Below are 13,758 nucleotides of genomic sequence, written 5' to 3'. Positions count from 1 at the left end.
GTCACTTGAAAGTCCTCTATAGGGTCAACCACATAACGAAGCATGACCAAGTAGTTTATGAAACCTCTCAGTGTGGTTAGAGATTGTGTCGTGATACGGGTTTGCAGTTTGAAAAACATTTTGAGTAGTGTAGTAATTCTTTTTTATTGAACTGTTCTTTTAAGCCTGTTCAGTTTATACATGTCAGACTGTTCTTACTTTACAAGGTCATTAAGATCCTTGGGACGGAGAAAGGGAAGAAGAATAAGACCAACTTAATTTTCATAGCTGGAAACAGAGTACTGAAATACGCTGAGAAAAGCTACAACACGGAAAAGGCGCTGACGTCGTTGCTGAAGTGAGTGCGCAATAAGAGAGAGAGTGTGTGTGTGTGTGTGTGTGTGTGTGTGTGTGTGTGTGCGCTTTAAAGTAAACGCTTATCTTTACCCCGGACATTGTGTGTAATAATTCTGATGTGTGCTGTCCCTCAGAATAGGGCCAGATGAGCACGTCGATGCCGTGGACAAACTGCAGAAAACAGTCAGGCGCCTTCAGAAGGTAAAACAATCTCTGATTAGTAGTTACTGTGCATCTGTGAGACCAACTTATTAAACTGATATGTTCTTGGCAGAGTAACCTCACGATCCTCAGGGATCTGGCTGTTCTTACAGCACAGAACTTCAAGAGCCAGCCAGAGAGAAGCAACTTTTTCAGTTTGCACAAGTGCGTGTCCATGTCAACATCTGAACATATTAAACAAAATATTAGTAGCTTTAAATGGTGTTTACTCTTTTTTTGTGCGTGTATTTTTTGTTCCCCTCTCTGCTCATAGCAAGGATGGTGATAACGAGTTCATGAACATCATTGCCAATGAGATTGGCTTTCAGGTGAGGTATTACTGCATTTTGATGTCAAAGCAACCAGAAAGTACAGTTCTCTATTAAGAGATTTGGTATAGGCAATCACTTTATAGAAAACAAATGAAAAAATTCAAAACATTCATTTATTCCATTAAAAACTGTCAAAACCATGATAACTCTTGGAATGGATAAAGGTGTCTGCCAAATGCTGTAAATATTCAAATCAAATACAACAGGGCTTGAAATTAACTTTTTTTTCTTTGTGTCCCCCAGTGGTCCCGAATTCTGTGTTGTATTGTCCCGAATGGAAGCAATAGTGTCCCCATTTTTTTCCTCTCTGAAATAACCAGTGGTTAATATTATCATATGAAGTTACTATTATATTTGTAACTATGCGATTTTGAACCCTTTATATCATTTTTACAATAAGTCGCAAGACACAAGCAACACATGTCCTATACATCATTTACTTCAAAATTAGTTATTGCATTTTCAGTTTATTAAACTTTGGCGATCTCACTGTATGAATAGATACCCGTTTATTTAAAGGGGCCAACTAGCTCATTCAGAAAATGTTTCAACTCCCTACATCTGCAGTACACTTTAGCTGAAAATAAGACCCCTTTTATGTTCATTTCATCTACTTATACCTTGAATATCTGTTGGCACTTATAAGGCTAACTTATAATTTTCACCATTACCGTTATCCATTTTTATGAACTTTCCGTTATCCATTACCGTTATCCATTTTTATGAACTTTCCGTTATCCATTACCGTTATCCATTTTTATGAACTTTCCGTTATCCATTTCATGAACTTTCGCTGCCGAAACGTGGGTGCAAATGTTAGCAACATCAACATAGTGCCAGGTCCTCGCCTAGTTGTGCTGCTGACTGACTAAACTTTCTGAACTAGAAAGACACCAAGAAAACTCACTTATTCTGTTGAACGGTATCTTCCGTCAATATCATCCACATCATTCCTGTTGTATTTTATAACGTGTCTAACAGTGTTCATTAAGTTCATTCAGTTGCTAGCGTTGCCTGCAGACCAGGCGATGACACTTTGGATCCTGAAGGTCCCGGAGACGTTATGTCTGGGCTTTCAGTTTCTTCCCCGCGGTCGGTCCGCTTCAACCACTTAAGCATTTTTGTTCTGGCAAGAGTCGGCGCAGCGTGTGCGGTAGCAATTCCATTCCAAGTCCATATAGTGCGGACTCCGGCCGAAGATTCTAGAACAGAATGTGCTGCTCTGTAGCCTACTGATGCAGGTGCATCGAAAGTGTAGCTACTATGTATTTTTCGCTGTTAATGTTTTAAAATTAAAATTGACAAATTAGGTGAATGTCTACGTATGTGTTACGGCTTTGTAAATAATATTAATGTAGAACTTTTTTTCTAGATCTATTTTTTTCCATTGTCCTGTGATTGTCCCAGATATGATAATTTTGTGTCCCGATGACATTTTTTATGGTCCCCGGGACGTCGGGACACCGTTAGTTTCGAGCGCTGAAATACAAATCTATTAAACAGGGATGCAAACAGCGCGCCTTTTGGCGGATGCCGCCTTTTTCACGGCTGAATCGCGCAGATCCGATTTTTTTTTAGGGGGGGCGTTGGAGTGTCTGATTATAATTTCATCAAAGTAAATTCTGTATATAAGCAAATGCCATTACAGTCCATGAAACATAGGAAGTATAAGTGTGAGAAGAAAACAGTAAATCAGAAAGCTGCGCACGTTTGCGCAGCTTTCGCGCAAACGTGCGCAGCTTTCTGATTTACTGTTTTCGTCTCATACTTCCTATGTTTCATGGACTGTAACGGCATTTGCTTATTTAGTAATTTTAATACGGAATTTACTTTGAAATTATAATCAGACACTCCACCCCCCCCCCCCCCCCCCCAAAAAAAATCGGATCTGCGCGATTCAGCCGTGAAAAAGGCGGCATCCGCCAAAAGGCGCGCCGTTTGCATCACTGATAAACTTTATTGTTGACTTTGGTTAAATATGAGCTTGTACACAGGTAAAATCTATTTGCCTGCCAACAGCCATGGGTGAAAACCCAAAGAGCTTTGAACCCAACATCATGTTGGTTGCTGAGTTGACATTTTCAAAAATTAACCGCTTGACACCACTTGAATGAGAACAGCCTGTTTGGAAGGTTTGCATGAAAGAAACGATTGAGAGCAAAGCAACCCACACAATACACTCTCAGAAAATAAAGTACCTTATCAGGGCTTGAAATTCGCGGTGGTCCAATTGCCTGAGACGACTTAATTTGTCATTTGGCAGGTAATTCCTGTCACTAGGCAGCCTGGCTGGCTAGTTGAAAATAAAAAATATATATGAAGCGAAGATTCAGACTAGGGCTGTGTGATGTATCGAATATACTCGATATATCTCTGAAAATTCTGTGAGAGATACATAAAATTATTATATCGTAACTATCGAGTATTTTATGGTCATTGTTTCGTGTTTGTTGCGTTTGTTTAAAACCTTTCCCGGTGGTTTTCTCCCTGTCCCTCAGGCAGTAACATGAGAGGCTGCCTAAGGGTAAAAAAAACAATAACGTCACGCACTCGCCAACCAATCCCGGGTGACATCTCGGTGCTGAAAGGAACTTGCGGGAAGATTTCCTAGTTTCGGTTTACAGCGCTGACTCAGTTCGTGAAGTCGCGGGTGTTGCATAGGCTACCGTGTAAGCTCTGTCAATTTCAGCGACAAATTAAAAATGGAAGCGGACGAATTGGTTCCTAAAAGAACGAGTAAGGGGTCAGTCATCTGGCATTTTTTTGGATATCGCGAGGAGGACGTGGAACAGCAAATGCCAATTTGTAAAGTGTGCAAAAAAAACAGTATGAAAATACTCGGGTCTCGAAATAAATGCACATTAGTCATGAACAGTGGTAACTACTCTCTTTTTTGTGTTATTTTTGACAGAAGTAAAATTCATACATGAACAAATTTTGGCGAGTTGATTTTCTGTTTGGCGAGTTACTTTGGAAGGTAACTAGTCCGGCTGGCTGGTGAAAAAATATATGAATTTCGAGCCCTGCTTATTGTACCTTTAGGGGTACAATGGCTTGTTACTGGGGCAGGACCCTCTAAGGTAGTTATTTGTACCCTTTATATACTGCTTCAAAACAAACAGTATGTGGACCTCTTTGTCCCTAAAACGTACACATGGTTATCTTGAGGTCCAATAATAAGCCCGAAGGGGTACATTAGTGTAGCTTGTACCATGGCGTACAGAAATGGACTCCAACTGTACTCCTATTTCTAACAGTGTACTGTGCCTTCACCCAGCATCATTACAACTAAAGGTATGGTCACATGAGAGTCAAATCAAACTTTTGGTCATGCACATTATCAGCATCTCATCTCAGCTCATTATCTCTAGCCGCTTTATCCTGTTCTACATGGTTGCAGGCAAGCTGGAGCCTATCCCAGCTGACTACGGGCGAAAGGCGGGGTACACCCTGGACAAGTTGCCAGGTCATCACAGGGCTGACACATAGACACAGACAACCATTCACACTCACATTCACACCTACGGTCAATTTAGAGTCACCAGTTAACCTAACCTGCATGTCTTTGGACTGTGGGGGAAACCGGAGCACCCGGAGGAAACCCACGCAGACACGGGGAGAACATGCAAACTCCGCACAGAAAGGCCCTCGCCGGCCACGGGGCTCGAACCCGGACCTTCTTGCTGTGAGGCAACAGCGCTAACCTCTACACCACCGTGCCGCCCTCATTATCAGCATGTTTGACTAAAAGTATGGACTGGACAGAGAAAAGCACCTGGTAACCTCTGTAGCATAAAGTGTTGGTTCATTGGGGTTTGGTGGTTAGTGGACCAGGGGCTTTTGTAATTAATGACACCATCAATTTTGCTAAGTTTTTTTTTTTTTTTAAGCAAACCCTTAGTTGCTTCTGCCAGGAAGTTAAGACGTCCTTTTTTTTGTTTGTTTTTTAAACCAAGATGACTCCAAATATACTTCCAGATTGCAGGAACACAACCATCTCAGTCTCTACATTTGAACCCTACTGTAAAGCAGGCTTGTAGTACTCGAGTCCAGGAAGACTCAACTTGGACTTGAGCACTGATGACTCGGACTCATAAATTGGAGATGAGGACTTGGATTTTTTTTCTTTATTTTTTGTAACACGCCATAATTTGGCATAAGATATTTCTATCTACATTAATTTTGTACTAATTTCGTGCAAGTGTGTCACACCTGCACGCCTTGGCGCGTGCATCAGATAGACTCTCGGGTGTGCTCCGGACAGCGCGCGCCAAGCGGACTTGCACCTGCAGAGGATTAAGGCGCAATCAGCGCGCCTATATAAAAACTGTGAAAACACACTTGCTTTGCGAAGTATTGAGTTGCGTTGCTGACACATTACTGAGCCTTATTTCCTTGTTTGGTTTCCTGATACCTGATTTCCTGTTTCTCGTCTTTGATTCTGCCGAGTCTACGATAGCCTGTTTGTGTCTTGCTCGACCTGTTGCCTGTTTCACCGTTTTACAATTTTGCCTGTTGTTCTTGATTGTTTACCGTCTTCACTTGTATTAATAAGCACACCTTATCCTTCTCCCAACCATCTCTGACAGAATACTTCACACTCCCTGACAAAGAGAAGAACATTCATCTGTTCATACGGCATGTTCAGAAACAAACTAATGTTAATGGCACTGAAACAGACACCGTCAAATGGTGCAGTTGGAGTCTTGTTCTCGGACTCGACTCTGATCAACAGTGGACTCGACTATAATTTTTTTTTAATGACTCAGACTTGAACACTGGAGACTTGAGACTGGATTTGGACTCGAGGTTTAGTGACTCAACTACAACACTGCTGTAAGCCTGTCCATGTCTACAAACCTAAGAATATATAGGAACTTGAAATGTTCTGCATGGAGAAAGGTCCAAGATTCTCCACAGGTTCTCTTGAGGTTTGTTTGAAGCTCGATGCTGTTTCCCTAACATTAGCATTGTCATAACATTCTGGGAACATTTTATTTTGGTTAACAAAGTCAGCACCTTTCCTGAAAAGTTTTAATTGAATAGAAACTTTAAGACAAAACATTCTCTTATGGTTATATGATAATTATTTTCAGTAGGTTGGTTGTCGGTACTTTTTTTTTTTTAATAATGATAAACTAACCTTCAGAGAACGTTCCCACAACGTTCTCTTCTAGGACGTTTTCGAAATTCACCGATGTTTTTTTTTAAAACAAACTAATCCAAAATTATACTGGAAACTAAAAAAATATATATATTTTCTCTGTTTAGAGAATTGGAGTTGCGAGGGAGGGATGCCCTACTCTCTGCTGTCAATCACAGTGACTTGAGCCAATCGCAGAATTACTAGCTGAGAATGTTATGCTGCCCTGCGAAACAGCATGTTTAGCAGTTCAGGAAAAAAAAAGATGCAGAGGTTGGCTTCATATATCTCTGAGAAAGCATGTGTTAGCCCTCACCAGTAGCTGACATGAGGGATGAGGTAACTAGTGGGTGAAAATTGGCAAGACCAAATTGGGGAGAACAAGGGGGAGGGAGAGGTTTGCTTCCAGAAAGTTTTAGGAACCAATGATTCTTACATGCATACTCATGAAATCTTAATTTGTGTGTGTTAAAACTATACAGCATCCATATATTTTAAAGATGTATTAGATAAGATTAGTATTTTTTCAGGGTTAGGTCTTTAATGGGTAGGTGGATTGGATATTTGAATGATTCCTGCACGTGTTCATGAAGCCCCACCCCCCCCAGGATCTTCGATAGCCCATAGAATGCTTACTATAATATAACGGACAATAGGCGCATCCAAAAACAAACAAGTATTCCAGACCAGAAGACAAGACTTTCTCAGCAAATCAATATGTTTTTGCTTTGGCCATGACTTAATCCATTGCAGTTCTAGATATCTTCAAGGTAATTTGTACAAGTAAGGAATTTTTAAAAATCGACTATTACACCTTTTAAGCTCAAAATTGCAAAAAAACCAACAGTTTTTATATACAGTACATATTAATGTTTGCAAGCAAAGGCATAATATTAATTATTATACATGCAGGAAACGTTTTCTTGATGGAATAAAAACACGTATTTTATTCCCTTCTAGCGGTTCATTCGGTTCGATAGCATGCAATATTGTTAGCATATCGCTTATCCTATGTGTATTACCCAGTGGAGAATGAGCGGTGAGTGTGGTTTACGATATTGCATGGTTATCAAGACAACATGACGTCACACGCCGGAGACGTTAAATTTCCATGCTAGTAAGCGACTGTGACAATTTGTAAACAAACATGGCCGCCAGGTTTGCTTCGTTAAATACGGAACATTTTGAAAGAGAAAGACGCGTTGAACACCCAAAAGGAATGTGTATGTATTATAATAATAATAATAATAATAATAATAAATGGCTGGCTTTTTTTTCGTGGTATATCAGATATATTCCATTCAGCTACTCGTCTTCAACTCATTCAGTATCATGCTAGCTGAATGGAATATATCTGATATACAGTGGGGCAAAAAAGTATTTAGTCAGTCACCAATTGTGCAAGTTCTCCCACTTAAAAAGATGAGAGAGGCCTGTAATTTTCATCATAGGTATACCTCAACTATGAGAGACAAAATGAGAAAAAAAATCCAGAAAATCATATTGTCTGATTTTTAAAGAATTTATTTGCAAATTATGGTGGAAAATGAGTATTTGGTCAATAACAAAAGTTCATCTCAATACTTTGTTATATACCCTTTGTTGGCAATGACAGAGGTCAAACGTTTTCTGTAAGTCTTCACAAGGTTTTCACACACTGTTGCTGGTATTTTGGCCCATTCCTCCATGCAGATCTCCTCTAGAGCAGTGATGTTTTGGGGCTGTCGCTGGGCAACACGGACTTTCAACTCCCTCCAAAGATTTTCTATGGGGTTGAGATCTGAAGACTGGCTAGGCCACTCCAGGGCCTTGAAATGCTTCTTACGAAGCCACTCCTTCGTTGCCCGGGCGGTGTGTTTGGGATCATTGTCATGCTGAAAGACCCAGCCACGTTTCATCTTCAATGCCCTTGCTGATGGAAGGAGGTTTTCACTCAAAATCTCACGATACATGGCCCCATTCATTCTTTCCTTTACACAGATCAGTCGTCCTGGTCCCTTTGCAGAAAAACAGCCCCAAAGCATGATGTTTCCACCCCCATGCTTCACAGTAGGTATGGTGTTCTTTGGATGCAACTCAGCATTCTTTCTCCTCCAAACACAAGTTGAGTTTTTACCAAAAAGTTCTATTTTGGTTTCATCTGACCATATGACATTCTCCCAATCCTCTTCTGGATCATCCAAATGCTCTCTAGCAAACTTCAGATGGGCCTGGACATGTACTGGCTTAAGCAGGGGGACACGTCTGGCACTGCAGGATTTGAGTCCCTGGCAGCGTAGTGTGTTACTGATGGTAGTCTTTGTTACTTTGGTCCCAGCTCTCTGCAGGTCATTCACTAGGTCCCCCCGTGTGGTTCTGGGATTTTTGCTCACCGTTCTTGTGATCATTTTGACCCCACGGGGTGAGATCTTGAGTGGAGCCCCAGATCGAGGGAGATTATCAGTGGTCTTGTATGTCTTCCATTTTCTAATACTTGCTCCCACAGTTGATTTCTTCACACCAAGCTGCTTACCTATTGCAGATTCAGTCTTCCCAGCCTGGTGCAGGGCTACAATTTTGTTTCTGGTGTGCTTTGACAGCTCTTTGGTCTTGGCCATAGTGGAGTTTGGAGTGTGACTGTTTGAGGTTGTGGACAGGTGTCTTTTATACTGATAACGAGTTCAAACAGGTGCCATTAATACAGGTAACGAGTGGAGGACAGAGGAGCCTCTTAAAGAAGTTGTTACAGGTCTGTGAGAGCCAGAAATCTTGCTTGTTTGTAGGTGACCAAATACTTATTTTACCGAGGAATTTACCAATTAATTCATTAAAAATCCTACACTGTGATTTCCTGGATTCTTTCCCCCCATTCTGTCTCTCATAGTTGAGGTATACCTATGATGAAAATTACAGGCCTCTCTCATCTTTTTAAGTGGGAGAACTTGCACAATTGGTGGCTGACTAAATACTTTTTTGCCCCACTGTACCACGAAAAAAAGCCAGCCAATATTATTTAAATATGTTACTGATGATATTACATCCCTGAGTACTTTCACATCCTGCATTCATAAGATTGTAAACAAACCACCTTTATGGTTGTATGATTTCAGTTCGCAGCAGTTGTGATTTCATCTTTGTGTGCAGGACACGATCATTTTTCTGACAGTGGGGGAAGAGAAAGGAGCAGGACTGTTTCTGCTTGCGGGGCCTGAGAACCTCATAACTGAAGTAGGGCCACGGTAAGGCAAATAACCAGCAAGATTTCTTTATGAAAAAGAAAGTCATGTAGAGCGACTTTAACAGCAGAAAACCTGGATTTCTCCTGCTGCTTTATTGTACTATCACTTCAGAGCATTTTTTTTTTTATTGTTCTGTTAAAGTATTTCAAGAACAGATGTGATTACAGTATATGACTCTCACGGTCTATCTTCAAATAGAGTTGAATTTGATAGTGTTATCTTCAGTTCAGTACCAGTGACGGAAGTGAATTACAGTACTGGTCAAAAGTTTGGACACCCCTACTCATTCATATGGTTTTCTGTATTTTGACTATTTTATACATTGTAGAACAATACTGAATACATCTAAACTATGAAATAACGTATTGAACATGTATGGAATGATGCAGTAACCAAAAAAAAGTGTTTAAAAACCCCCCGAAATGTTTGATATTTTTTAGATTCTTCAAAGTAGACAGCGTTTACCCTGACACTTTGTACACTATTGGCATTATCTTAACCAGCTTCATGAGGTAGTCACCTGGAATGCTTTTCAATTAACAGTTGTGCCTCATCAAAAGTAAATTAGTGCAATTTCTTGCCTTCTTAATGTGTTTGAGATCAAACAGTAAATAGTGAATACTGAACATACAGTGAATAGCCCTTTTCCACAACTATATTAATCCATATTATGTCAAGAACCGATTAACTAAGTAAAGAGAAGTGACATCCATCATTACTTTAAAACATGTCTGTTAATTAATAAATTTAAAGAAATCCCATTGAATTAGAAGCTGTGTCCAAACTTTTGTTGTTGCTTTTGAGGAATGTTGTCCTTATTAAGTTAAAAAAACAAACAAAACAAGTGTTGCCAGGCAAAACAAACCTCGCCCGGCAGCACTTATTTTATACCTATATGTTGATGATGGTAATATTTCTCAATCACCAGCTGTCAGGTTATAGTCCTATGAAAATCCATGACCTTGAATTTGACATTTCAAAGTCATTCAAGGTCCAAGGTCATGGCGGCAACTGAAAGCCCATATGGGACTTCTTATATGTTGATAATGGTAAACATCTGGCTATCATGAACCATTTTAAAGTTATAACCCTTTGAAAACCCATGACCTTCAGTTTGACCTTTCAAGGTCAAAGGTCATGGTGCCAAATGAAAGCCCATATGGCACTTCCTATAAGTTGATAATGGTAAATATCTGTCTACCATCAACCATTTTCAAGTTACAGCCCTCTGAAAATACGTGACCTTGAGTTTGACCTTTCAAGGTCAAAGATCATGGTGCCAAATGAAAGCCCATATGGGGGTTCCTATATGCTCATAATAGTAAACATCTGTCTATCAGCAACTGTTTTTGAGTTCTAATGGAAAATGTTATTTTGACTGAAAGGTTGACCTTCACCTTGACCCAGTTGCCCCTAAAATTTAATCAGGTAGTCTACGGACCATCGCCCACCTACCCTGAAAATTTGAAGTCAATTGGTGCAACCGTCTAGACGCTAGATTGTTAACAGACAGACAGACAAACAAACCACACTGATTACAATACCTCGCCCCGCTGACTCCATTGCGGGCGAGGTAATAAAACTCCAGCTTAATTGATTAGGCTAATAAACTTTTGCTACTTGAAGTCGTTCTGAGCTGATGTGCTGAAGCTGTTGTGTCTTTGTCCACACAGAGTAGTGGAGCTGCTCCAGGGAAAAGGTGCAGGAAAGAACGGCCGTTTCCAAGGCAAGGCCAACAGCCTGGCGAAGAGAGCCGAGGTGGAGGCTTTACTGCAATCCAAGTTAAATCAGGATTATTTATGAAGCATATCTAAAGCAAGAAAACATAACATATGTGCTGTTAAGTTTATTCAAATTAATTGTCAGCATTGGTACCACAGCTCTGCTGATTTCTCAAATTGGTTAAAAGGGCTTGATGAAGTTTCTATAGTGCTGACTGTACTTGAAATCATGGGTTTATATTAATACACTTATTACTGTGCATTAAGTTATTGTTTCTCTCGTAACAGCTGATATATACAGGGACTTATATGGCTAACAGTTTACATCAACAGGCTGGTGATAAATAATAATAGATCAGAAATGTTATTGAATCAAGAAAAATCTGTAAATATTTAGATGGGGAAGTTTTTTGTAAGGAAATGTTTACGTTCTGTGGAGCCACTGTTGTGATGTACAGTGCTTTGCAAAAGTCTTAGACATCCTTTTTTTTTTTTCATGCAAACTTTGTTATAGATTTCTATTTCATGATTTCTCCATTATCGAGTCAGTACAAAAACATTTTAGAGTTCCAAACATTCATTTTCCAGCACAAAATTAAATGTTACAGAAAAATTTGTTAAAATCTGAGCAGCATATTACAGAAGAGAGCACTTTTCAGATTAAAAAAGAAAACGTAATGAAGGCGACTGGGTTTTGGTGCAAAATTAAGAAGTGAGTGTGACAGTCATTGTCCAGAAGAACTGTGTCTGGTTCTGTAAGATGCTCAGTAAAACCTACAGCTCATTTCCTTATAAAACTGCACTCACTGTACCTGAGACTATTTTTTTTTTCAATAAAGGGTCGTCTTACACCAGATATTGACTTTGTTTCATTTATTATGGCTTCCACAGTACTGTAAATGGAAAATAAGTCTGTTGTAGGCAGAGGTGGACAAAGTACCCAACTTCATTATTTAAGTCAAAGTACAAATCCTACTGGTCTAATGTCACTCCAATACAAGTGAAAGTTGTACAGTCAAATTTTTCCTTAAAGGGGAACAGAGGGCAATATATAGAGTAAATATAACAATAAAACACACATTAACGAACCTTATTCAAGACTTACAAAAGTTTTTTGTTCTAAGGTTGGAAAGTTATAGTGTTTTGAAAGTAGCTTGAGCAAACTATTTCCGCAGTTTGAACAGCCCGCCATGATATTAATTTTATCCAATCAGAATGCACGTTCATTTTCTCTGCGTAACACTCATGACGTATGTATGTGCCCAGTTGTGTTGGCTCATTGAGGTTGGGAATCGAGGTATTTCACCTGACGTCACAGGGTCACGTGACGCCCTGGTGTCCGCCATTTTGAACGTCAAGCTAGCTAATGTCAACAACAGTAGCTGGTATGTTACTGTAGCAATGTTTACGTTCAGTCATTTGGATGACTGTTAAAACCTTTCAGTCTCAAGTTTTTCCTTTACTGGATTTACTAGTTTACTGAGCTAGCGCGCTGGCCGCCGGCAGGCTAGCGCGCGCTAGCTCCCAGCTTGCCCGAGCGCGCTAGCTCAGTAAACTAGTAAATCCAGTAAAGGAAAAACTTGAGACTGAAAGGTTTTAACAGTCATCCAAATGACTGAACGTAAACATTGCTACAGTAACATACCAGCTACTGTTGTTGACATTAGCTAGTGCTAACAGCTAGTTGCTAATACACTGCTACAACTACACCGACCCTAATAATACAGTTCTTGGTCATTGCCTGGTAACAGCAAATTTATAACGGGCCATGTCTCAACAGACTAAGAAGTTATTTCAATGACATTTAATAACATTTTGTTTATCCTGAGGACCGAAAGTAAATGAAAATGTGAACAAACCTTAGCTGTAATAAGATGGCGACCACCGGCTCCAGGGACGACCCACTGATGTAGGCATGTTACCCAGCCTGACACAAAATATTTGTAGGTATCCAAACTCTTGTACGCTTTCAGATCAATACCTCTGTATGGCGATGGGTTTTTAACGACATAGGTATACAGATCATGTGTGCCGAAGTCAGGTAAAGACGAGGGCTTCGTGTACTTCCGTACGTCAGTGAACAATCCTGGTGGAAGCAGGTAAACGTCGTTCTCTAAGCCTGCTCACCTCAATTTTTGCAAATACCTCTCCCTCTGCTCGCCCTGTAAATGCCCTACGTCGCTGGATAGTGAAGGTGTTTTCTGCATCTCGCTCCTTTTTCTTTTATGTTTTTCGTTTGTCGCCTTCCTCGCATTCAAACTGATTCGAGCTGTGCCGTCCAAAATGGCAGCATCACATGACTTGGTCACGTGGGTGAAATACCTCAATAGCATGTGTGAAATACCTGTTTCTGCCTCTTGCGACGATTTCGCAAGTCCACAGGTGGCGCCTATCTCATTGCAGCAAATAAATTCTGCTGGACTCGTGAGCAACTCCACGTTACATTTTCCGCACGAGCACCACGCCGTGTCACCTGCACGCAGACGCTCTGCCCCACGCTCGCCATGCCCATGGTCCGCATCAGTCTCATCCTCGCCGTCATCCGAGCTTTCTTCTCTTATTTCATCACCGGAGTCGAGAGTACCTCTCCTAGGTTCAAACTGGTACCCTTCTAAGCCATAGCCTGCTTGCAGTGTGTCTTGCGGGATCTCTTCGTATGATTCGACAGAGCTGTCGCTTTCACTTGATGCGCCCGACGCCATGATTATACGCTTATCTCCTCTATTTCGGAGAGTTCTGCTAGTGCAGTGGGTAGCGCTGACGTCACGGTCTTTTAAAAATGGCAACTCTTGTGCGGTTTAGCGTAT

The 13,758-nt window shown here is 40.5% G+C and overlaps 1 protein-coding gene across 1 annotated transcript in view; it reads left to right on the top strand.

Moving 5' to 3' along the window:
* The window catches only part of aarsd1 (alanyl-tRNA synthetase domain containing 1), a 34,726-nt gene extending 22,919 nt beyond the window's left edge, over positions 1 to 11,807 (top strand). Inside the window, exons 7-12 of the mRNA XM_060938898.1 lie at positions 207 to 337; positions 471 to 537; positions 611 to 702; positions 812 to 866; positions 9,136 to 9,230; positions 10,904 to 11,807. Of these exons, the coding sequence (XP_060794881.1) occupies positions 207 to 337; positions 471 to 537; positions 611 to 702; positions 812 to 866; positions 9,136 to 9,230; positions 10,904 to 11,033 (570 nt within the window). The 3' untranslated portion in view covers positions 11,034 to 11,807. The remainder of the gene's footprint in view (positions 1 to 206; positions 338 to 470; positions 538 to 610; positions 703 to 811; positions 867 to 9,135; positions 9,231 to 10,903) is intronic.
* Positions 11,808 to 13,758: the final 1,951 nt, after the last annotated feature.

The sequence above is a fragment of the Neoarius graeffei genome, chromosome 14 (assembly GCF_027579695.1).
Source record: "Neoarius graeffei isolate fNeoGra1 chromosome 14, fNeoGra1.pri, whole genome shotgun sequence".
Classification (NCBI taxonomy): Eukaryota; Metazoa; Chordata; class Actinopteri; order Siluriformes; family Ariidae; genus Neoarius; species Neoarius graeffei.
Note: the sequence above shows the minus strand (reverse complement) of the source record. Positions and strands in the feature narration are given on the sequence as shown.